This window comes from Oncorhynchus gorbuscha, linkage group LG16 (assembly GCF_021184085.1).
Source record: "Oncorhynchus gorbuscha isolate QuinsamMale2020 ecotype Even-year linkage group LG16, OgorEven_v1.0, whole genome shotgun sequence".
NCBI classification, from domain to species: Eukaryota; Metazoa; Chordata; class Actinopteri; order Salmoniformes; family Salmonidae; genus Oncorhynchus; species Oncorhynchus gorbuscha.
In genome coordinates, this window is record NC_060188.1 from 1,394,898 (window position 1) to 1,421,397 (window position 26,500).

Sequence of the window (26,500 nt, forward strand, 5' to 3'; positions counted from 1 at the left end):
CCTGTCAACCAACCAGTAGGAGACAAGGCCCTGTCAACCAACCAGCAACAGACATGGCCCTGTCAACCAACCAGTAGGAGACATGGCCCTGTCAACCAACCAGTAGGAGACATGGCCCTGTCAACCAACCAGTAGGAGACATGGCCCTGTCACCCAACCAGCAACAGACATGACCCTGTCAACCAACCAGCAACAGACATGGCCCTGTCAACCAACCAGCAACAGACATGGCCCTGTCAACCAACCAGCAGGAGACATGGCCCTGTCAACCAACCAGTAGGAGACATGGCTCTGTCAACCAACCAGTAGGAGACATGGCCCTGTCAACCAACCATCAGGAGACATGACCCTGTCAACCAACCATCAGGAGACATGGCCCTGTCAACCAACCATCAGGAGACATGACCCTGTCAACCAACCATCAGGAGACATGGCCCTGTCAACCAACCAGTAGGAGACATGGCTCTGTCAACCAACCATCAGGAGACATGGCCCTGTCAACCAACCAGCAGGAGACATGGCCCTGTCAACCAACCATCAGGAGACATGGCCCTGTCAACCAACCAGTAGGAGACATGACCCTGTCAACCAACCAGCAGGAGACATGGCCCTGTCAACCAACCAGCACCAGACATGTCCCTGTCGACCAACCAGTAGGAGAAAAGGCCCTGTCAACCAACCAGTAGGAGACATGGCCCTATCAACCAACCAGTAGGAGACAAGGCCCTATCAACCAACCAGTAGGAGACAAGGCCCTATCAACCAACCAGTAGGAGACATGGCCCTGTCAACCAACCAAAAAGAGACACAGCCCTGTCAACCAACCAGCAGGAGACATGGCCCTGTCAACCAACCAGCAGGAGACGTGACAGTGAGAGGGCGGGTCAATATGTCTAGACGCTGGAATGGCAGGGTGCACAGTCAGCAGGAGCCAATCAGATCGCCAGGCCAGGGATGATGAGCAGCGCCCTCCTATGAATACTATTAACCCCTGTTCAGGTTTTGACTACCAGTCAGCCCATTTATATTGTCCACTAGACATTTTATCTCTTGTTGAGTGACACACAGTCTCAGGATCAGTGGTGGTGGTCATGTCTGCTTACTGAGTGTTGAAAGCCTAATAATATGGTCTGACCCCGGACCAGCTAAAGGGACCTCTACAAGCTTTAGCTTCTCCCCCTCTGTCTAAATATCTATGGATTAGTGCTCTCCTCACCTCCTCTTTCCCTCTTCCTGCTGCTTGGCTTGTTATTATCCCTCTCCTTGTCTTCTCCTGGTACCACCTCCTCTATCCCTCCCTCTCTCAGGACATGTCTGTGGTCCTCCCTCTCTCAGGACATGTCTGTGGTCCTCCCTCTTTCAGGACATGTCTGTGGTCCTCCCTGTCTCAGGACATGTCTGTGGTCCTCCCTCTCTCAGGACATGTCTGTGGTCCTCCCTCTCTCAGGACATGTCTGTGGTCCTCCCTCTCTCAGGACATGTCTGTGGTCCTCTCCTCTCTCAGGACATGTCTGTGGTCCTCCCTCTCTCAGGACATGTCTGTGGTCCTCCCTCTCTCAGGACATGTCTGTGGTCCTCCCTCTCTCAGGACATGTCTGTGGTCCTCCCTCTCTCAGGACATGTCTGTGGTCCTCCCTCTCTCAGGACATGTCTGTGGTCCTCCCTCTCAGGACATATCTGTGGTCTCCCTCTCTCAGGACATATCTGTGGTCCTCCCTCTCTCAGGACATATCTGTGGTCCTCCCTCTCTCAGGACATATCTGTGGTCCTCCCTCTCTCAGGACATATCTGTGGTCCTCCCTCTCTCAGGACATATCTGTGGTCCTCCCTCTCTCAGGACATATCTGTGGTCCTCCCTCTCTCAGGACATATCTGTGGTCCTCCCTCTCTCAGGACATATCTGTGGTCCTCCCTCTCTCAGGACATATCTGTGGTCCTCCCTCTCTCAGGACATGGTCTGTGGACATGTCTGTGGTCCTCTCTCAGGACATATCTGTGGTCCTCCCTCTCTCAGGACATGTCTGTGGTCCTCCCTCTCTCAGGACATGTCTGTGGTCCTCCCTCTCAGGACATGTCTGTGGTCCTCTCCTCTCTCAGGACATGTCTGTGGTCCTCTCCTCTCTCAGGACATGTCTGTGGTCCTCCTCTCTCTCATGTCTGTGGTCCTCTCAGGACATGTCTGTGGTCCTCTCCTCTCTCAGGACATGTCTGTGGTCCTCTCCATGTCTCCTCTCAGGACATGTCTGTGGTCCTCTCCTCTCTCAGGACATATCTGTGGTCCTCCCTCTCTCAGGACATATCTGTGGTCCTCCTCTCTCAGGACATGTCTGTGGTCCTCCCTCCTCAGGACATCTCAGGACATGTCTGTGGTCCTCCCTCTCTCAGGACATATCTGTGGTCCTCCCTCTCTCAGGACATGTCTGTGGTCCTCTCTCTCTCTCAGGACATGTCTGTGGTCCTCTCCTCTCAGGACATGTCTGTGGTCCTCTCCTCTCTCAGGACATGTCTGTGGTCCTCTCCTCTCTCAGGACATGTCTGTGGTCCTCTCCTCTCTCAGGACATGTCTGTGGTCCTCTCCTCTCTCAGGACATGTCTGTGGTCCTCTCCTCTCTCAGGACATGTCTGTGGTCCTCTCCTCTCTCAGGACATGTCTGTGGTCCTCTCCTCTCAGTGTGGATGCTGCATGGTATATCTCTCTCTCCTGGGACATGTTAATAATGCAGGAGGCTTAGTTGATTAATGTGGGGTCTGGGGGCTTAGTGTGGGTGTGTGTGTTCGTGTGGGGGGGGGGGGCTGGGAGTGTGGAGGCCTTGACAGGAGAGTGGTTGGGAGAACTGGCTGGCTGGCTGGCTGACTGGCTGGGCTCATAATCAGCCCACACCTTTGGCTCGTGGTGCCGACAGGGGCTGTCCTCAGAGACGTGGGTGAGAGGAGGGAAAGTGGCGGGAGAGGAGAAGGGGATGGAGGAGGGGTGGTGGTACTGTACAGGGCTGTTCCATTACCCCTCCTCTATCTAAATGTATTAGTGTGGTTTCTAGTGTTAGGCTGAAACAGTAGTACATCCCAGACTGGTCTCATACATCAGACGTAACATAGTAAATGTGAATCCATGTTACTTAAACCTTCCTCTAACCCTAACTTTAACCCCTTACCCTGACCCCTAGAGCTAGCTAACGTTAGCAATAGCCACCTAGGTTTTTTAAATTCGTCCCACGTACGAATTGTAATTCGTAGCATATTGTATGTTTTTCAAAATAATACCAAAATAATACCACATTGTACGATTTGTAATTCTAACACAACATACGAAATGGATGATGGACATCCACAAATGAATACATACCATACAAATTGTAACATGTCAACCGAAATGGAGTGTCTCAGATGTACATACAGAATGATACGAAATGCTCTGAGACCATGTTGTGCATCCGTGTAGTTTTGTTGTAGGACAGTCATTGTGTTAGAGTACAGGGAGACAAGGCAGGTCTGGTCTGTTATGTCTGTACTGTGTGTCAGTAGGTCTGGTCTGTTATGTCTGTACTGTGTGTCAGTAGGTCTGGTCTGTTATATCTGTACTGTGTGTCAGTAGGTCTGTTATATCTGTACTGTGTGTCAGTAGGCCTGGTCTGTTATGTCTGTACTGTGTGTCAGTAGGTCTGGTCTGTTATGTCTGTACTGTGTGTCAGTAGGTCTGATCTGTTATATCTGTACTGTGTGTCAGTAGGTCTGTACTGTGTGTCAGTAGGCCTGGTCTGTTATATCTGTACTGTGTGTCAGTAGGCCTGGTCTGTTATATCTGTACTGTGTGTCAGTAGGTCTGATCTGTTATATCTGTACTGTGTGTCAGTAGGCCTGGTCTGTTATGTCTGTACTGTGTGTCAGTAGGCCTGGTCTGTTATGTCTGTACTGTTTATTTTTAAATTTTACCTTTATTTAACTAGGCAAGTCAGTTAAGAACAAATTCTTATTTTCAATGACGGCCTAGGAACAGTGGGTTAACTGCCTGTTCAGGGGCAGAACGACAGATTTGTACTTTGTCAGCACTGTGTGTCAGTAGGTCTGGTCTGTTATGTCTGTACTGTGTGTCAGTGGGTCTGGTCTGTTATGTCTGTACTGTGTGTCAGTAGGCCTGGCTCTCAACCTTGCTCTGTAACATGATCCCTACCACACAATTACATACCACACACACACACACACACACACACACACACACACACACACACACACACACACACACACACACACACACACACACACACACACACACACACACACACACACACACACACACACACACACACACACACACACACACACACACACACAGCGGGTTGGGGTTTGGTGTGGTGTTGGAGCCAGAGGTGGCCAGGTTGGGGCTGTGGTCTGATTGAGTGGTGTGAGGTAAGCTCAGGGATTGTGGGGGATTTCCACCTGTCTGGAGCTGTGGTCGACAGGGGACAGGAGAGGCAGAGTGTAGGAGGTGGAGAGAGCAGGGGGCCTGCTGCCATAGTCTGTTCCCTGCAGGGCTCCCCAGCACCGATGCCTTGTAGTCATTCTCTCTGAGCTCTAAAACCTGTCTGCTTAATGATTAGAGCTGAGACATTAGTGCTTTTTGAGGTCGGTTAGGTTTTGATAATCAGTGTTTAGATTATTTTGGTTGAATGCTGTAACAGCACAGAATCAAACAATGACCAGAAGTCCTATGATGGGATTGACTGCCCAGTGCTGCTTATCCCAGTGCTGCTTATCCCAGTGCTGCTTATCCCAGTGCTGCTTAGCCCAGTGCTGCTTATCCCAGTGCTGCTTATCCCAGTGCTGCTTATCCCAGTGCTGCTTAGCCCAGTGCTGCTTATCCCAGTGCTGCTTAGCCCAGTGCTGCTTATCCCAGTGCTACTTATCCCAGTGCTGCTTATCCCAGTGCTGCTTATCCCAGTGCTGCTTAGCCCAGTGCTGCTTAGCCCAGTGCTGCTTATCACTCATTAACTATTTATTCACATGACTCTACTTTCATCAAATATTTCAGTTGTTGTGTACATTACATGTGTTTTATGTGATATTTAGTAGTTTAAAACTACAACATCACACAGTTCAGCCTGGTTCTGGTTTATCTGTAGTGAAACAAGAGGAAACCCAGCTAAATGGATGTCGCCACTTCCGCCGAAGTCGGCCCCTCTCCTTGTTCGGTGGTCGACGTCACCGGGCCTTCTAGCCATTTGTTTTGTCTTGTTTCCCCGCACACCTGGTTTACATTCCCTAATCACACTACATATATATTCCCTCTGTTTCCCCCATGTCTTTGTGTGGAACTGTTTTGTTACATGTTTCGTGTTACGCGCCAGGCTGGTTTTTCCCCGGGTACCGTGTTGAACCCGAGTGGTTTGTCCCCGGGTACCGTGTTGAACCAGAGTGGTTTTTCCCCGGGTACCGTGTTGAACACACACACACACACACACACACACACACACACACACACACACACACACACACACACACACACACACACACACACACACACACACACACACACACACACACACACACACACACACACACACACACACACACACACACACACACACACACACACACACACACACACTGTACTGTCTCTTGAGTGCTCATCCAAGGAAACCTCATGCATATGCATGGCAGCCAGTGACTTTGGGTAAAGAGATGAACAGGGAGATTGAGAGACAGAGAGAGAGAGAGAGAGAGTAAGTGAGAGAGACAGGGAGAGAGAGAGAGTAAGGGAGAGAGACATGGAGAGAAAGAGAGTAAGTGAGAGGGAGGGAGAGAGAGAGAGAGACAGAGAAAGAGAGAGTAAGTGAGAGGGTGGGAGAGAGAGACAGAGAAAGAGAGAGAGAGAGAGAGAGAGAGAGAGAGAGAGAGAGAGAGAGAGAGAGAGAGTTAGTGAGAGGGAGGGAGAGAGAGAGACAGAGAAAGAGAGAGTAAGTTAGAGGGAGAGAGAGAGGTAGAGAGAGACATTGAGAAAGAGAGAGAGAGAGAGAGAAGAGAGAGAGAGAGAGAGAGAGAGAGAGAGAGAGAGAGAGAGAGAGAGAGAGAGAGAGAGAGAGAGAGAGAGAGAGAGAAAGTTAGTGAGAGGGAGGGAGAGAGAGAGAGAGACAGAGAAAGAGAGAGTAAGTGAGAGAGACAGAGAGAGAGAGAGAGAGAGAGAGAGAGAGAGAGAGAGAGAGAGAGAGAGAGAGAGAGAGAGAGAGAGAGTTAGTGAGAGGGAGGGAGAGAGAGAGAGAGACAGAGAAAGAGAGAGTAAGTTAGAGGGAGAGAGGGAGGTAGAGAGAAACATTGCAGAGGTCCGTTTCTCAAGTGTGCCGGCAGCACCATAATGGGAATACAACTGAAGCACTGGTTAATCAGTGTGTTTTCTCTGGCTTGGCCCTGTAATGTATAATAGTCAATCAGCCCAGTCACACAGGGGTTGCTGAGAATGATCAGTTACTCATCGTTGTCTTGTTAAACCCACAGTCTGCCAAGCCAGGGACATATTGCTCTGCTGGTGCCATTATTACAGAGCAGAATAAAGCCAACCCAAAGCAATGTGTCTTATAGGGGGAGGAGAGAGAGGAGAGGAGGAGAGAGAGGAGGAGACAGGAGAGAGGAGGAGAGAGAGGAGGAGACAGGGAGAGAGGAGTGAGTGGAGAGGATGAGAGAGAGGAGGAGACAGGAGAGAGGAGGAGAGAGAGGAGGAGACAGGGAGAGGAGGAGAGAGAGAGAGTGGAGAGGAGGAGACAGGGAGAGAGGAGAGGAGGAGACAGGAGAGAGGAGGAGAGAGAGGAGGAGACAGGAGAGAGGAGGAGAGAGAGGAGGAGACAGGAGAGAGGAGGAGAGAGAGGAGGAGACAGGGAGAGGAGGAGAGAGAGGAGGAGACAGGGAGAGAGGAGAATAAAGGGAGAGGATGAGAGAGTGTCTTACAGGAGAGAGGAGGAGAGAGAGGAGGAGACAGGAGAGAGGAGGAGAGAGAGGAGGAGACAGGGAGAGAGGAGTGAGTGGAGAGGATGAGAGAGAGGAGGAGACAGGAGAGAGGAGGAGAGAGAGGAGGAGACAGGGAGAGGAGGAGAGAGAGGAGGAGACAGGAGAGAGGAGGAGACAGGGAGAGGAGGAGAGAGAGAGAGGAGAGGAGGAGACAGGGAGAGAGGAGGAGTGGAGAGGATGAGAGAGAGGAGGAGACAGGAGAGAGGAGGAGAGAGAGGAGGAGACAGGGAGAGGGAGGAGAGAGAGAGAGTGGAGAGGAGGAGACAGGGAGAGAGGAGTGAGTGGAGAATGAGAGAGAGGAGGAGACAGGAGAGAGGAGGAGAGAGAGGAGGAGACAGGGAGAGGAGGAGAGAGAGGAGGAGACAGGAGAGAGGAGGAGAGAGAGGAGGAGACAGGAGAGAGGAGGAGAGAGAGGAGGAGACAGGGAGAGAGGAGTGAGTGGAGAGGATGAGAGAGAGGAGGAGACAGGAGAGAGGAGGAGAGAGAGGAGGAGACAGGGAGAGGAGGAGAGAGAGGAGGAGACAGGAGAGAGGAGGAGAGAGGAGGGAGACAGGGAGAGAGGAGTGAGTGGAGAGGATGAGAGAGAGGAGGAGACAGGAGAGAGGAGGAGAGAGAGGAGGAGACAGGGAGAGGAGGAGACAGAGAGAGGAGGAGAGAGGAGACAGGAGGAGAGGAGGAGAGAGGAGGAGACAGGAGAGAGGAGGAGAGAGAGAGAGGAGACAGGGAGAGAGGAGTGAGTGGAGAGGATGAGAGAGAGGAGGAGACAGGAGAGAGGAGGAGAGAGAGAGAGAGGAGACAGGGGAGAGGAGGAGAGAGAGGAGGAGACAGGAGAGAGGAGGAGAGAGAGGAGGAGACAGGAGAGAGGAGGAGAGAGAGGAGGAGACAGGGAGAGAGGAGTGAGTGGAGAGGATGAGAGAGAGGAGGAGACAGGAGAGAGGAGGAGAGAGAGGAGGAGACAGGGAGAGGAGGAGAGAGAGGAGGAGACAGGAGAGAGGAGGAGAGAGAGGAGGAGACAGGGAGAGAGGAGTGAGTGGAGAGGATGAGAGAGAGGAGGAGACAGGAGAGAGGAGGAGAGAGAGGAGGAGACAGGGAGAGGAGGAGAGAGAGAGAGTGGAGAGGAGGAGACAGGGAGAGAGGAGTGAGTGGAGAGGATGAGAGAGAGGAGGAGACAGGAGAGAGGAGGAGAGAGAGGAGGAGACAGGGAGAGGAGGAGAGAGAGAGAGTGGAGAGGAGGAGACAGGGAGAGAGGAGTGAGTGGAGAGGATGAGAGAGAGGAGGAGACAGGAGAGAGGAGGAGAGAGAGGAGGAGACAGGGAGAGGAGGAGAGAGAGAGAGTGGAGAGAGTGGAGAGGAGGAGACAGGTAGAGAAGGAGACAGGTGGAGAAGGAGACAGGCAGAAGGTGAAAGTGGAGAGGAGGAGACAGGGAGAGAAGGAGACAGGTGGAGAAGGAGACAGGCAGAAGGTGAAAGTGGAGAGGAGGAGACAGGGAGAGAAGGAGACAGGTGGAGAAGGAGACAGGCAGAAGGTGAAAGTGGAGAGGAGGAGACAGGGAGAGAAGGAGACAGGTGGAGAAGGAGACAGGCAGAAGGTGAAAGTGGAGAGGAGGAGACAGGGAGAGAAGGAGAGAGTGGAGAGGAGGAGACAGGTAGAGAAGGAGACAGGTGGAGAAGGAGACAGGCAGAAGGTGAAAGTGGAGAGGAGGAGACAGGGAGAGAAGGAGACAGGTGGAGAAGGAGACAGGCAGAAGGTGAAAGTGGAGAGGAGGAGACAGGGAGAGAAGGAGACAGGTGGAGAAGGAGACAGGCAGAAGGTGAAAGTGGAGAGGAGGAGACAGGGAGAGAAGGAGACAGGTGGAGAAGGAGACAGGCAGAAGGTGAAAGTGGAGAGGAGGAGACAGGGAGAGAAGGAGAGAGTGGAGAGGAGAAGACTGGTAGAGAAGGAGAGAGTGGAGAGGAGGAGACAGGTAGAGAAGGAGACAGGTGGAGAAGGAGACAGGCAGAAGGTGAAAGTGGAGAGGAGGAGACAGGGAGAGAAGGAGACAGGTGGAGAAGGAGACAGGCAGAAGGTGAAAGTGGAGAGGAGGAGACAGGGAGAGAAGGAGAGAGTGGAGAGGAGAAGACAGGTAGAGAAGGAGAGAGTGGAGAGGAGGAGACAGGTAGAGAAGGAGACAGGTGGAGAAGGAGACAGGCAGAAGGTGAAAGTGGAGAGGAGGAGACAGGGAGAGGAGGAGAGAGTGGAGAGGAGAAGACAGGTAGAGAAGGAGAGAGTGGAGAGGAGAAGACAGGTAGAGAAGGAGAGAGTGGAGAGGAGGAGACAGGTAGAGAAGGAGACAGGTGGAGAAGGAGACAGGCAGAAGGTGAAAGTGGAGAGGAGGAGACAGGGAGAGAAGGAGACAGGTGGAGAAGGAGACAGGCAGAAGGTGAAAGTGGAGAGGAGGAGACAGGGAGAGAAGGAGAGAGTGGAGAGGAGAAGACAGGTAGAGAAGGAGAGAGTGGAGAGGAGGAGACAGGTAGAGAAGGAGACAGGTGGAGAAGGAGACAGGCAGAAGGTGAAAGTGGAGAGGAGGAGACAGGGAGAGAAGGAGAGAGTGGAGAGGAGAAGACAGGTAGAGAAGGAGAGAGTGGAGAGGAGGAGACAGGTAGAGAAGGAGACAGGTGGAGAAGGAGACAGGCAGAAGGTGAAAGTGGAGAGGAGGAGACAGGGAGAGGAGGAGACAGGTAGAGGAGGAGAGAGAGGAGAGGCTGGGGACATGGTGTAGTAGACTATGAGGTGTATAGTAGAGGAGAAGAGATGGTCATTTTGAGAAAGCAGTGTGGGGCTGGAGAGAGGAAGAGTAAAGCTGAGTGGGTGAGACAATGAAAAAGGAGCCTGGAAGAGAGGGAGTGATAGAGAAATAGAGAGGGGGAGCGAAAGCAGAAGGAGATTGCTATAGAGAGAGAGGGACATGGAGCAGAGCAATAAGAGAGATTGAGGTCATGAGACAATGGAGGGAGGGAGAGAAATTGAGAAAGGGACACTGGGGAAAAGAGTGAGAGATAGAGATCGGGAGAGGGAGAAAGATAGAGGGAGAGAGCCTGAGAAAGTGTGTACTCAGCTGTGAGATGAGACCTGTCTCCCCATGGGGAGAGAGGGATGGAGAGAGGGGAGGAGGAATCCAATGTCGGTTGGACTGCTCTGAGGGGGAGGGGAGCACGCACACACACATACACAAACACGCACACACAAACACAAACACATGCACACACACAAACACAAACACATGCACACACACTCCTCAGGGAGCTGATCTGTCAGACATAGCGAGTCTACCACAGAGTGGTGAAGCCTACAGGTCTACTGATCCCTGGTCCCCATGCTGTGGGATGGACAGATTGCCAATGTCAGGCACCATGACGTCAGCTAGTAGGAACATGGATAATAGTGTATTACAGTATTCTCTATCCACTATCAATTTATTTGTGCTTTTTAGTAGCGTTGATGGTCGAATGCACATCCCTTGTGATGTTGGGCCTTAAAGATGGGAGTAATGAAGGTAGTATTAATGAAGGTAGTAGTAATGATGGTAGTAGTAATAAAGGTAGTAGTAATGATGGTAGTAGTAATAAAGGTAGTAGTAATGATGGTAGTAATGAAGGTAGTAGTGATGAAGGTAGTAGTAATGAAGGTAGTAGTAATGATGGTAGTAGTAATGAAGATAGTAGTAATGAAGGTAGTAGTGATGAAGGTAGTAGTAATAAAGGTAGTAGTGATGAAGGTAGTAGTAATGAAGATAGTAGTAATGAAGGTAGTAGTGATGAAGGTAGTAGTAATGAAGATAGTAGTAATGAAGGTAGTAGTAATGATGGTAGTAGTAATGAAGGTAGTAGTAATAAAGGTAGTAGTAATGAAGGTAGTAGTAATGATGGTAGTAGTAATGATGGTAGTAGTAATAATAATAATAATAATATATGCCATTTAGCAGACGCTTTTATCCAAAGCGACTTACAGTCATGTGTGCATACAAGGTAGTAGTAATGAAGGTAGTAGTGATGAAGGTAGTAGTAATGAAGATAGTAGTAATGAAGGTAGTAGTAATGATGGTAGTAGTAATGATGGTAGTAGTAATAAAGGTAGTAGTAATGAAGGTAGTAGTGATGAAGGTAGTAGTAATGAAGATAGTAGTAATGAAGGTAGTAGTAATGATGGTAGTAGTAATGATGGTAGTAGTAATAAAGGTAGTAGTAATGAAGGTAGTAGTGATGAAGGTAGTAGTAATGAAGATAGTAGTAATGAAGGTAGTAGTAATGATGGTAGTAGTAATGATGGTAGTAGTAATGAAGGTAGTAGTAATAAAGGTAGTAGTAATGAAGGTAGTAGTAATGAAGGTAGTAGTGATGAAGGTAGTAGTAATGAAGATAGTAGTAATGAAGGTAGTAGTGATGAAGGTAGTAGTAATGAAGGTAGTAGTAATGAAGGTAGTAGTAATGAAGGTAGTAGTAATGAAGATAGTAAGGTAGTAGTAATGAAGATAGTAAGAAGGTAGTAGTAATAAAGGTAGTAGTAATGATGGTAGTAGTAATGAAGGTAGTAGTAATGAAGGTAGTAGTAATGAAGGTAGTAGTAATAAAGGTAGTAGTAATGATGGTAGTAGTAATAAAGGTAGTAGTAATAAAGGTAGTAGTAATAAAGGTAGTAGTAATAAAGGTAGTAGTGATGAAGGTAGTAGTAATGAAGATAGTAGTAATGATGGTAGTAGTAATGATGGTAGTAGTAATAAAGGTAGTAGTAATGATGGTAGTAGTAATAAAGGTAGTAGTAATGATCACTGAACTGCTCTAACACAGACCTTTATGAGGTTTGTTTGCAACATGTGGATCCCTGAAAGGATCTTGTCAGGTTATATGTGCTCTGCCATCAGTAATTAAAGATACTGTCCACACTGCAGTGACATTCAGGTACAGCACACAGCTTGTGACGTCGTGAAACATCCATAGAGATACCCTCACTCTGTTGAATCAATGCTCACTCTGTTGAATCAATGCTCACTCTGTTGAATCAATGCTCACTCTGTTGAATCAATGCTCACTCCGCTGAATCAATGCTCACTCCGCTGAATCAATGCTCACTCCGCTGAATCAATGCTCACTCCGTTGAATCAATGCTCACTCTGTTGAATCAATGCTCACTCTGTTGAATCAATGCTCACTCCGCCGAATCAATGCTCACTCTGTTGAATCAATGCTCACTCTGTTGAATCAATGCTCACTCTGTTGAATCAATGCTCACTCTGTTGAATCAATGCTCACTCTGTTGAATCAATGCTCACTCCGCTGAATCAATGCTCACTCTGTTGAATCAATGCTCACTCCGCTGAATCAATGCTCACTCCGCCGAATCAATGCTCACTCCGTTGAATCAATGCTCACTCTGTTGAATCAACGCTCACTCTGTTGAATCAATGCTCACTCTGTTGAATCAATGCTCACTCTGTTGAATCAATGCTCACTCTGTTGAATCAATGCTCACTCTGTTGAATCAATGCTCACTCCGCCGAATCAATGCTCACTCCGTTGAATCAATGCTCACTCTGTTGAATCAACGCTCACTCTGTTGAATCAATGCTCACTCTGTTGAATCAATGCTCACTCCGCCGAATCAATGCTCACTCCGTTGAATCAATGCTCACTCTGTTGAATCAACGCTCACTCTGTTGAATCAATGCTCACTCTGTTGAATCAATGCTCACTCCGCCGAATCAATGCTCACTCCGCTGAATCAATGCCCCCATGTTTTATGAAGTGAAAATCATTGCCCAGAAGGTCTTTTCCAGCAGGTTCCCCCCATGTTTAATTGTTTGCCATAACTCTAACCGAAGTCTCACATTGCCTCACATTTAAGGGCTGTTCAATCGCCTATTCATTGGAATATCAGAATTAACGTGAGAAAATGTGTCCGGAAATCAAGGTACTTTTAGCCATAACCTCTTGTCTCCCTCTCCTTTCTCTCATGGTGTCCATTCTCTGTGTGGCTATAGGTAGTGGTCTGATGGGGAACTCCTCTGCCTCCTTCATGGGTACGTTCCTGGCCAGCAGTCTGGGCTCGTCCTCCCACCCCTCTCACCCCTCCCGGCCCCCCTCCTCACCCTCTTCACCCGGATCCTTCCGTGGTGGGCCCCACTCCAGCGCCTCTCAGATCTGGTTCCCTCACTCACACGAAGGTAAGAGAGAAACCCCACAGGAAAAACAATGGAATGAGTGACGCCTGACCACCGATTTAGCATGATGTCATCAGGTATATTTAGCTCGCAGTCTTCTCAACGTGACGGAGGCCTTTAATAAGGATCGACAGCCACATAACATATCTTCATGATACACACATCCAGGCGTTCCAGGTGGTTTCATTTTTCGATCGATGACTATTTTCAGCTAAATGTAAAGATGACTCAGCACTCTGCACTCAATGCTGCCATCATTATTAATGGACTTGTAAGAGAATCCCCTACTTGTCCTTCTCTCCCAGTCTATGAATCCTCAGGGCTCTATCTTGGGCTGACGTTCAGGCGGTGCTGGTGTCAAACGCACGTTCGCTGGCAGTTTCCACCTGTTAAAGCCAGAGCTCTGCTATTTTCAAACTGTTGTGCAAAGGTTGCTAATTGACCTGTCTTTTATCAGCTCTTCGTGCTCAGGTGGGAGGGGTGGAAATATTGTAGGTGTGTCCTTTAAAAGGTGATCCAAAGGGCTCATTTCAGGCAGCTCTCTTTTTGGGCCTTATCAACGGCTCCTGGGTCGTGTTCATTAGGCACCAAACGGAATGAAACATTCAGAAACGGAGTGAAACAGGGAGGTATTACCTAACCTGAACTAATTAAATAAGAAACGCCCATTTTCATGTTCTCCTACAAACCGCTTTCAAACGTTTTCCATTGTGTGCCCTAATGAACACAACTCAGGTCCTGGTTCTCAGCCGTGCGGTATGGAACGACGTTCGGGTCTTTACGTGTCAAAAAAGATACACATCTTTTCTATTATAAAAATGAAAATGCAAACAAAATCACTCTAACACAAAACAGACGAACAAGCCCGCACGAAACAGAAGCGGGCTGAACAACCTTATATAACCCCACCCTAACAACCAAACAAGAAACAGATGAAATCAATCAGACAAAACCAAACGAACACAGAACAACGGATCGGTGATAGCTAGTAGACCGGCGACGACGACCGCCGGGCGCCACCCGAACAAGAAGGGGAGTCACCTTCGGTAATATTTGTGACACTAGCTAACTTTTTACGACAAGCACTGTCCAGAGCTCGAGGAAGGGCAGGTGGGCGAGACGACTTTACCAGCATCATAGCATACGTATCGATGAATCGTTGTGACATATGGAATACGAGTGATAGTCTAGTCAATGTGTAATAACTACGTAAACAATGAATGAACTTGTTAAATTAGTATGTAACGTGCAGTCATATTCAGGTCCTGATTGGTCAACAACCTTATTTGACACGTCAAATAGTGTTATTTGACGGGTATCTTTTTTGACACGTAAAGACCCAAACGCCGTTCCATGGTACGGAGCCGCAGCTTAACAGCGTGTAATCTTACTCTGACAGCATGTATTCTCAGCCTGGGTTGAGTTTCCAGTGGAGGACAGACGGCTTGTAATCCTTAAGAAATGAGCCCGGCTCCCACCCTTTTCTCTGGGCTCTGAAATAGGCCTCTGCCCCTCCCCTGGAGCATGTTTGGGGTGAAGCACCATGCAGTGTTTTTTAGGATGGAGTGACGGGTCAATAGTTCAGCCAAAAAATGTTGCGGTATTCAAATTCACGTCAGCAAGAATGTCACTCAGCCCACTGAACAACACACACGCACGCCAGTAAAGAGGTTGCACAGACTGCAGGGTTGGGCTGTTCAGCTGTTGTGTCTCTGGTACTTGTGGTGGTTCCCACCCTACCCAGGCTCTGACTGCCTCACCCGACCCGCCTAAACACAGCAGACTCAGGGTATGCCAAGCACCAAGCATAGCCTCCTTGTTTAAAGGGATACTTCAAGCAAAATACAACATTAGTTAGATGGTTCCTGGTGTACAGACTACTTCCAGAATAAGATAACATCTAACTAATGTTTTTATTAAGGTGAACAACCCATTTGTTCACCTTAAGGTGAACTATCTGAGTACCCACTGGGCACAGACATCAATTCAATATCTATTCCACGTTGGTTCAACGTAATAACATTAAAAGGGCATGGAAACAACGTTGATTCAACCAGTGTGCCAAGTGGGTAATGTTGTCATTAAGGTGAACTATCCCTTTAAGAAGGAACATTCTAACTAATGTTGTCATTAAGGTGAACTACCCCTTTAAGAAGGAACATTCTAACTAATGTTGTCATTAAGATGAACTACCCCTTTAAGAAGGAACATTCTAACTAATGTTGTCATTGAACTACCCCTTTAAGTCTATTAAAACTACCCCTTTAAGAAGGAACATTCTAACTAATGTTGTCATTAAGGTGAACTACCCCTTTAAGAAGGAACATTCTAACTAATGTTGTCATTAAGATGAACTACCCCTTTAAAGAAGGAACATTCTAACTAATGTTGTCATTAAGATGAACTACCCCTTTAAGAAGGAACATTCTAACTAATGTTGTCATTAAGGTGAACTACCCCTTTAAGAAGGAACATTCTAACTAATGTTGTCATTAAGATGAACTACCCCTTTAAGAAGGAACATTCTAACTAATGTTGTCATTAAGGTGAACTACCCCTTTAAGAAGGAACATTCTAACTAATGTTGTCATTAAGATGAACTACCCCTTTAAGAAGGAACATTCTAACTAATGTTGTCATTAAGATGAACTACCCCTTTAAGAAGGAACATTCTAACTAATGTTGTCATTACTACCCCTTTAAGAAGGAACATTCTAACTAATGTCATTAAGTCTATTTAAAACTACCCCTTTAAGAAGGAACATTCTAACTAATGAACTACCCCTTTAAGAAGGAACATCTAACTAATGTTGTCATTAAGGTGAACTACCCCTTTAAGAAGGAACATTTAACTAATGAAGGAACTATTTAAGAAGGAACATTCTAACTAATGTTGTCATTAAGATGAACTACCCCTTTAAGAAGGAACATTCTAACTAATGTTGTCATTAAGGTGAACTACCCCTTTAAGAAGGAACATTCTAACTAATGTTGTCATTAAGGTGAACTACCCCTTTAAGAAGGAACATTCTAACTAATGTTGTCATTAAGGTGAACTACCCCTTTTCTAACTAATGTTGTCATTAAGAACTACCCCTTTAAGAAGGAACATTCTAACTAATGTTGTCATTAAGTTTCTAACTAATGTTGTCATTAAGTTCTAACTAATGTTGTCATTAAGGTGAACTACCCCTTTAAGAAGGAACATTCTAACTAATGTTGTCATTAAGGTGAACTACCCCTTTAAGAAGGAACATTCTAACTAATGTTGTCATTAAGGTGAACTACCCCTTTAAGAAGGAACATTCTAACTAATGTTGTCATTAAGGTGAACTACCCCTTTAAGAAGGAACATTCTAACTAATGTTGTCATTAAGGTGAACTTTACATTCTAACTAATGTTGTCATTAAGATGAACTTTAAGAAGGAACATTCTAACTAATGTTGTCATTAAGGAACTCTAACTAATGTTGTCATTAAGGTGAACTTTAAGAAGGAACATTCTACCCCTTTTTAAGAAGGAACATTCTAACTAATGTTGTCATTAAGGTGAACTACCCATTTAAGAAGGAACATTTAAGAAGGAACATTCTAACTAATGTTGTCATTAAGGTGAACTACCCCTTTAAGAAGGAACATTCTAACTAATGTTGTCATTAAGGTGAACTACCCCTTTAAGAAGGAACATTCTAACTAATGTTGTCATTAAGGTGAACTACCCCATTTAACTAATGAAAGGAACATTCTAACTAATGTTGTCATTAAGGTGAACTACCCCTTTAAGAAGGAACATTCTAAGAAGAAGGAACATTCTAACTAATGTTGTCATTAAGGTGAACTACCCCTTTAAGAAGGAACATTCTAACTAATGTTGTCATTAAGGTGAACTACCCTTTAAGAAGGAACATTCTAACTAATGTTGTCATTAAGGTGAACTACCCCTTTAAGAAGGAACATTCTAACTAATGTTGTCATTAAGGTGAACTACCCCTTTAAGAAGGAACATTCTAACTAATGTTGTCATTAAGAACTACCCCTTTAAGAAGGAACATTCTAACTAATGTTGTCATTAAGGTGAACTACCCCTTTAAGAAGGAACATTCTAACTAATGTTGTCATTAAGGTGAACTACCCCTTTAAGAAGGAACATTCTAACTAATGTTGTCATTAAGGTGAACTACTTTAAGAAGGAACATTCTAACTAATGTTGTCATTAAGGTGAACTACCCCTTTAAGAAGGAACATTCTAACTAATGTTGTCATTAAGGTGAACTACCCCATTTAACTAATGATTAGGAACATTTAAGAAGGAACTAACTAATGTTGTCATTAAGGTGAACTACCCCTTTAAGAAGGAACATTAACTAATGTTGTCATTAAGGTGAACTACCCCTTTAAGGAACATTCTAACTAATGTTGTCATTAAGGTGAACTACCCCTTTAAGAAGGAACATTCTAACTAATGTTGTCATTAAGGTGAACTACCCCTTTAAGAAGGAACATTCTAACTAATGTTGTCATTAAGGTGAACTACCCCTTTAAGAAGGAACATTCTAACTAATGTTGTCATTAAGGTGAACTACCCCTTTAAGAAGGAACATTCTAACTAATGTTGTCATTAAGGTGAACTACCCCTTTAAGAAGGAACATTCTAACTAATGTTGTCATTAAGGTGAACGACCCCTTTAAGACTAGGCCAGCTGTTGTGTCTTGGCCAGGGCAAGCCAGCGGGGAATGTGCTGCAGGATCTACATTGTGTTTGTGGTCACTGATAATCACTACTCTGGTCGTATGATGTGTAGCTGGGGCTCATGTTGTTTGATGCAGCTGTGGGTCTGTTTGTTGTTAATGGACTCTGTTTTGGGGATGGGCGGCCCTTAGATGTTGCGGCCACAGAGAGATGCACTTATTCACTTCCCACCATGGATTTATGGGATTTAAAGGGGCAATCAGCAGGTGCTACATCCATTTTGTGACTTATAAATGAATGATTTATACCCATTGATTCTTTAAGAATATATCTTATAAATGAATGATATATACCCATTGATTCTTTAAGAAAATATCTTGTAAATGCCTCATGAGCTCAGTTTAACTGTTGTACCCCATCAGAAACCCAAACTATAAGCTTGTTTTACTCTAATATTTGAAAACAAGTAAAATGTCAACAAACACAGTATAGCCTCAAAACATGTTAAACTATACGTTTGATATAACTGAAGGTCAATCCTTGCATCCGTAGTTCTGTCTATGAATATGAGAGTGGTTAAATGTCTCCAGCCCCATCCCTCAGCTTTTTACCTAACCAGGGGTGGGGAGTCCGCACTCTAGCTCATGCTTAGACGAATCCATGTTTAAGGTATTCACATGGGAGGCAGGCAACATGGTGTCAGTGGATGGAGTTACAGCCATCTCTCTGAAACAACATGGTGTCAGTGGATGGAGTTACAGCCATCTCTCTGAAACAACATGGTGTCAGTGGAACAGCCATCTCTCTGAAACAACATGGTGTCAGTGGATGGAGTTACAGCCATCTCTCTGAAACAACATGGTGTTAGTGGATGGAGTTACAGCCATCTCTCTGAAACAACATGGTGTCAGTGGATGGAGTTACAGCCATCTCTCTGAAACAACATGGTGTCAGTGGATGGAGTTACAGCCATCTCTCTGAAACAACATGGTGTCAGTGGATGGAGTTACAGCCATCTCTCTGAAACAACATGGTGTTAGTGGATGGAGTTACAGCCATCTCTCTGAAACAACATGGTGTTAGTGCATGGAGTTACAGCCATCTCTCTGAAACAACATGGTGTTAGTGGATGGAGTTACAGCCATCTCTCTGAAACAACATGGTGTTAGTGGATGGAGTTACAGCCATCTCTCTGAAACAACATGGAGGTACACATGACAGGGAGAATGAGAGAACGATGGAACCAGAGAGATGAGCACTTACAGGTCATAGTGAATATTCTAGTTGCTTCCACCCACAAAACACAAGTTAACATGTTTCGTTTTCAACTTTTAGCAATGGGTATCGAAGCCACGGGGAGATTTCTGAGCTGGAAAACAGAATAATATTAATAAGTCGGACGATGATAATGCCAAGCCTAATAAAAGTAATGGAGATGGTAATGACTAGGATTATTACTCAGTTTGCAGTGGAGGCCATTACCCAGACTGCAGTTTAATTGTACATAATGCATTAAGATCCTGATTGAATCCAGACTGTTCATCAACCACATTCAGCTGCTCTGTCTTCAACATAATTGCATGTTGTCTTTTTACTGTTTTGCATTAAAAGCAACTCATCAAAATGATGAGCGGGAACAATTACCCAGACTTCTCGCCTTCTCTCTACGGGTGTCGGCCTGTCGGCTGTATCCCACCGGCAGCAGCACAGAGCATACTGTGTGTGTGTGTGTGTGTGTGTGTGTGTGTGTGTGTGTGTGTGTGTGTGTGTGTGTGTGTGTGTGTGTGTGTGTGTGTGTGTGTGTGTGTGTGTGTGTGTGTGTGTGTGTGTGTGTGTGTGTGTGTGTGTGTGTGTGTGTGTGTGTGTGTGTGTGTGTGTGTGTGTGTGTGTGTGTGTGTGTGTGTGTGTGTTCGTGCATGAGTTCATGTGTGTATGTGTGAGCTGGTATTTGTTCTAAGATTCTCTTGTCTCTCCAGCTACATTTCTCTGGAGCACGGTCTCTTTGTCTCTCATGTTGCTGTGATTCTGACACATTTTCATATGGAGCTGGTCTGTTGTTCATTTCCTGGGAACCATATGAAGATGGTCTGGAGAGGAGGGCAGTTCGTTGGCACACAGTGAGAGGGAGAGGTGGAATAGGGGAGGAGCTGTTGGGATCTGGGTGTAAAGATATATAAATATACAAAAGTATGTCTACACCCCTTCAAAAAAGTGGATTTGGCTATTTCAGCCACACCTGTTGCCGACAGGTGTATAAACTTGAGCACACAGCCATGCAATCTCCATAGACAAACTTTGGCAACAGAATGGAAGAAGAGCTCAGTAACTCTCAACATGGCACCGTCATAGGATGCCACCTTTCCAACAAGTCAGTTCATCAAATGTTTGCCCTGCTAGAGCTGCCCCGGTGAACTGTATGTGCTGTTATTGTGACGTGGAAGCATCTAAGATCAACAACGGCTCAATCGAGAAGTGGCCACATAAGCTCACAGAACAAGACCCCCGAGTAGTGAAGCACGTTGCTCGTCAACATCGTCTGTCCTCGGTTCAAAGCTGCCTCTGGAAGCAACATGAGCACAACAACTGTTGTTGGGAGCTTCACAAAATGGGTTTCCATGGCAGAGCAGTCGCACACAAGCCTAAGATCATCATGCACAATGCCAAGCGTCGGATGGAGTGGTGTAAAGCTCGCCGCCATTGGACTCTGGAGCAGTGGAAACGTGTTCTCTGGAGTTATGAATCACGCTTCACCATCTGGCAGTCCGACGGATGAATCTGGGTTTGGTGGATGCCAGGAGAACGCTACCTGCCCCAATGCATTTTGCCAACTGTAAAGTTTGATCAAAATCAAATCAAAGTTATTTATATAGCCCTTCGTACATCAGCTGATATCTCAAAGTGCTGTACAGAAACCCAGCCTAAAACCCCAAACAGCAAGCAATGCAGGTGTAGAAGCACGGTGGCTAGGAAAAACTCCCTAGAAAGGCCAAAATCTAGGAAGAAACCTAGAGAGGAACCAGGCTATGTGGGGTGGCCAGTCCTCTTCTGGCTGTGCCGGGTGGAGATTATAACAGAACATGACCAAGATGTTCAAATGTTCATAAATGACCAGTATGGTCAAATAATAATAATCACAGGCAGAACAGTTGAAACTGGAGCAGCAGCACGGCCAGGTGGACTGGGGACAGCAAGGAGTCATCATGTCAGGTAGTCCTGAGGCATGGTCCTAGGGCTCAGGTCCTCCGAGAGAGAGAAAGAAAGAGAGAATTATAGAGAGCATACTTAAATTCACACAGGACACAGGATAGGACAGGAGAAGTACTCCAGATATAATAAACTAACCCTAGCCCCCCGACACATAAACTTCTGCAGCATAAATACTGGAGGCTGAGACAGGAGGGGCCAGGAGACACTGTGGCCCCATCCGATGACACCCCCGGACAGGGCCAAACAGGAGGATATAACCCCACCCACTTTGCCAAAGCACAGCCCCCACACCACTGGAGGGATATCTCTTTTGATGGAGGATGAATAATGGCTGCGGCTGTTATTCAAGACCCCTTGACTTTTTCCACATTTAATTACGTTACAGCCTTTTCTGAAATTGATTAAATGAATGTTTGTCATCATCAATCTATACACGATACCCCATAATGACAAAACAAAAATAGGTATTTCGTTTTTTTTTTTACAAATGTATTAAAAATAAAAGCAGAAATACCTTCATTAACATAAGTATTCAGACCTTTGCTTGACGACCCAGGTTCATCCTGTTTTCATTGATCATCCTTGACATGTTTCTACAACTTGATTGGAGTCCACCTGTGGTAAATTCTATTGATTGGACATGATTTGGAAATGCATACACCGGTCTATATTAGGTCCCACTGTTAACAGTGCATGTCAAAGCAGAAACCAAGCCATGAGTTGGAAGGAATTGTCCGTAGAGCTCCGAGACAGGATTCTGTCGAGGCACAGATCTGGGGAAGGGCATCAAAAAATACCTGCAGCATTGAAGGTCCCCAGGAACACAGTGGCCTCCATTATTCTTAAATGGAAGAAGTTTGGAACCGCCGTCCGGTCACACTGAGCAATCAGGGGAGAAGGGCCTTGGTCAGGTACAGTAGGTAACCAAGAACACAATGGTTACTCTGACAGAGTTCCAGAGTTCCTCTGTGGAGATGGGAGAACCTTCCAGAAGGACATCCATCTCTACAACACTTCACCAATCTTGCCTTTGTGGTAGAGTGGCCAAACGGAAGCCACTCCTCAGTAAAAGGCACATGACAGCCCACTTGGAGTTTGCCAAAAGGCACTTAAGGACTCTCAGACCATGATAAACAAGATTCTCTGTTCTGATGAAACCAAGATTGAACTCTTTGGCCTGAATGCCAAGCATCATGGCTGGAGAAAACCTTGCATCATCTCTACGGTGAAGCATGGTAGTGGCAGCATCATGCTGTGGGGATGTTTTTCAACGGCAGGGACTGGGTGACTAGTCAGGATTGAGGCAAAGATGAATGGAGAAAAGTACAGAGATCCTAGATGAAAACCTGCTCCAGAGCGCTCAGTACCTCAGACTGGGGAAAAGGTTCACTTTCCAACAGGACAATGACCCTAAACACACAGCCAAGACAAGTCTCTGAATGTCCTTGAGTGGCCCAGTCAGAGCCCCGACTTAAACCCGAAATAACATCTCTGGAGAAACCTGAAAATAGCTGTGCAGCGATGCTCCTCATCCAACCTGACAGAGCTTGAGAGGATCTACATGGGAGAAATGGGAGAAACTCCCCAAATACAGGTGTGCCAAGATTGTAGCGACATACCCAAGAAGACTGTAGGCTGTAATCGCTGCCAAAGGTGCTTCAACAAAGTACAGAGTAAAGTGTCTGAATAGTTATGTAAATGTAATATGGTCAGAATACTTTCTGAATGTATATACACTACCGTTCAAAAGTTTGGGTTCGCTTAGAAATTTCCTTGTTTTTTAAAGAAAAGCACATTTTTTGTCCATTAAAATAACATAAAATTGATCAGAAATACAGTGTAGACATTGATAATGTTGTAAATGACTATTGTAGCGGGATTTTTTTTTCTCAAGCTAGAAACTGCAATTTACTTGTCCTCCTGCTCAGTTGTGCACCGGGGCCTCCGACTCCTCTTTCTATTCTGGTTAGATCCAGTTTGCGTTGTTATGTGAAGTAAGTGGTACACAGTGTTGTATGAGATCTTCAGTTTCTTGGCAATTTCTCGCATTGAATAGCCTTAATTTCTCAGAACAGGAATGGGCCGACAAGTTTCAGAAGAAAGGTCTTTGTTTCTGGCCATTTTGATCCTGTATTCGAACCCACAAATGCTGATGCTCCAGACACTCAACTAGTCTAAAGAAGGCCAGTTTTATTGCTTATTTAATTAGCACAACAGTTTTTAGCTGAACTAACATAATTGCAAAAGGGTTTTCTAATGATCCATTAGACTTTTAAAATGATACACTTGAATTAGCTAACATAACGTGCCATTGGAACACAGGAGTGATGGTTGCTGATAATGGGCCTCTGTACGTCTATGTAGATATTCCATAAAAAATCTGCCAAGACCTCAGAAAAAATAATTGTAGACCTCCACAAGTCTGGTTCATCATTGGGAGCAATTTCCAAATGCCTGAAGGTACCACGTTCATCTGTACAAACAATAGTACACAAGTATTAACACCATGGGACCACGCAGTCTCCTAGAGATGAATGTAATTTGGTGCGAAAAGTTCAAATCAATCCCAGAACAACAACAAAGGACCTTGTGAAGATGCTGGAGAAAACAGGTACAAAAGTATCTATATCCACAGTAAAACGAGTCCTATATCGACATAACCTGAAAGGCCACTCAGCAAGGAAGAAGCCACAGCTCCAAAACCGCAATAAAAAAGCCAGACTGCGTTTTGCAACTGCACATGGGGATAAAGAGCGTACTTTTTGGAGAAATGTCCTCTGGTCTGATGAAACAAAAACAGAACTGTTTGGCCATAATGACCATCGTTATGTTTGGACGTAAAAGGGTGAAGCTGGCAAGCCGAAGAACACCATCCCAAACGTGAAGCATGGGGGTGGCAGCGTCATGTTGTGGGGGTGCTTTGCTGCAGGAGGGACTGGTGCACTTCACAAAATAAATGGCATCATGAGGTAGGAAAATGATGTGGATATATTGAAGCAACATCTCAAGACATCAGTCAGGAAGTTAAAGCTTGGTCGCAAATGGGGCTTCCAAATGGACAATGACCCCAAGTATACTTCCAAAGTTGTGGCAAAATGGCCAAAGGACAACAAAGTCAAGGTATTGGAGTGGCCATCACAAAGCCCTGACCTCAATCTGAAAAAGCGTGTGCGTGCAAGGAGGCCTACAAACCTGACCCATTTACACCAGCTCTGTCAGGAGGAATGGGCCAAAATTCACTCAACTTATTGTGGGAAGCTTGTGGAAGGCTACCCGAAAAGTTTGACCCAAATTAAACAATTTAAAGGCAATGCTACCAAATACTAATTGAGTGTATGTAAACTTCTGACCCACTGGGAATGTGATGAAAGAAATAAAAGCTGAAATAAATCATTCTCTCTACTATTATTCTGACATTTCACATTTTTAAAATAAAGTGATGATCCTAACTGACCCAAGACAGGGAGTTTTTAACTTGGATTAAATGTCAGGAAATGTGGAAAAACTGAGTTTAAATGTATTTGGCTAAGGTGTATGTAAACTTCCGACTTCAACTGTATATATATATATATATATATATATATATATATATATATTTATATATATATATATATATATATATTTAGAGAGAGACAGAGAGAGAGTACGTGTGAGAGAGAGAGTGTGTATGAGAGAGAATGAGAGAGTGAGAGTAAGTGCTTCGATAAATTAGTTCCACGTGGCTAAACGGATTATGTCCATTGAGGTTTTGAATGTTTTTCTCTCTCGTTCACTTCAAACCTCTGAAAATCACACTGAGACCCAGAAATAAAATGGGGAAATATGGAAAACAAGACAAGAAGGAAACCCTTATTTGCCCTTTGCCAGCTGGCCTCTGTCCAAATTACTGCTTGAGTTGTGCCAAACACAACGACAGCCTCATACTGTATCTCTGTCCACACACACATATGCACACACACACACACACGCACGCACGCACACACACACACACACACACACACACACACACACACACACACACACACACACACACACACACACACACACACACACACACGCACGCACGCACACACACACACACAAATGCACACACACACACACACACACACACACACACACACACACACACACACACACACACACACACACACACACACACACACACACACACACACACACACACACACACACACACACACACACACACACACACACACACACACACACACACACAAATGCATGAATCCATGTGCACACACACACACTATAGCACACACAGTAGCTATAGCCTTTCCTTATTTTGTTTCAGCTCTCTCTCACTCTCACTCTCTCTCTCTCTCTTTTTCTCCCTCTTTTTCTCTCTCTCACTCCCTCTCTTTATCTCTGTGCATGTGCAAGCCGGCATCCTTTCCTCTAGCAAGCCTGAAGAGAAGAGATCCACAACTGTTCTGCACACTGCCCCTCCTCTCTCAAGCATCTCTCTTCTCCTCTCCTCTCTCTCGGTGTCTCGATCACTCTGTCACTTTTTCTCAATTAGTGCACCTGACAGACAGCTCTGTCTGCCCCTCCTCTCTCTCTCTCTCTCTCTCTCTCTCTCTCTCTCTCTCTCTCTCTCTCTCTCTCTCTTTTCCTCCCCCTCTCTCTCTGAATTCATACAGCATGTTCCATGGGGCTGTATACAGTTGTACATGTATGTTTTGTGAAAGTGAAAAGCAAACCGCCTATCTACAGTAAGTGACAGAGTGTCTGTGTGTGTGAGATGTTGTAGACTGTAGGCCATACGTTACGTCAGGCCAACCAAACCACTCAGAATGAAGCTCTACTGTACTGGTCACCCATCCACCATAGTTGTTGTAACTGCGCTGAAGCAGCACGGTACGGTTCAGGTGGGCACCATAGTGTGAGAAGGCTAACAGACCTCTTCCTCTAATTCTCCGGGATTATTACTCCTCTGCCTGTATGTGCTGTTACAGTTTTTTTACAATCACTTTGGCACTAATTTCGGAAAACTTGATGTAATTTTTCAAAACTCACAACCACTGATCAAAATGCAAATTTTGTTGCTTGGATACAATACACATAAAGCTAAGATCATTTGTTCATTGAACTAAAATCACCTGTTCAAAATGACACAACTTAACATCAAAGTATTACCATTTCAAAATGCAATTCACACATTACATCTGAGATGACTGTCTATTCATTTCATTACAATGATCTAACTATCAATTGATACAACTGCTCAAAATGATAAGTAACTGTTGCGTTAATCTTAATGCATAGTTTTATGGAAACTGACAAACAATATTCCATGTTGAGATCATGAAAGTTTCAGGATAACGAGATCCATTGACACCAATTACCGTGGAACATGAACCGATTGGACTATATTATCTATGGATATAATATTTCATCA

At 45.6% G+C, this 26,500-nt stretch overlaps 1 protein-coding gene across 1 annotated transcript in view; it reads left to right on the forward strand.

Annotated features, from left to right (window-relative positions):
• The window catches only part of LOC123998881 (BAH and coiled-coil domain-containing protein 1), a 123,023-nt gene that overhangs the window by 10,769 nt on the left and 85,754 nt on the right, over window positions 1-26,500 (forward strand). Inside the window, exon 2 of the mRNA XM_046304102.1 lies at window positions 13,008-13,190. Within this exon, the coding sequence (XP_046160058.1) occupies window positions 13,008-13,190 (183 nt within the window). The remainder of the gene's footprint in view (window positions 1-13,007; window positions 13,191-26,500) is intronic.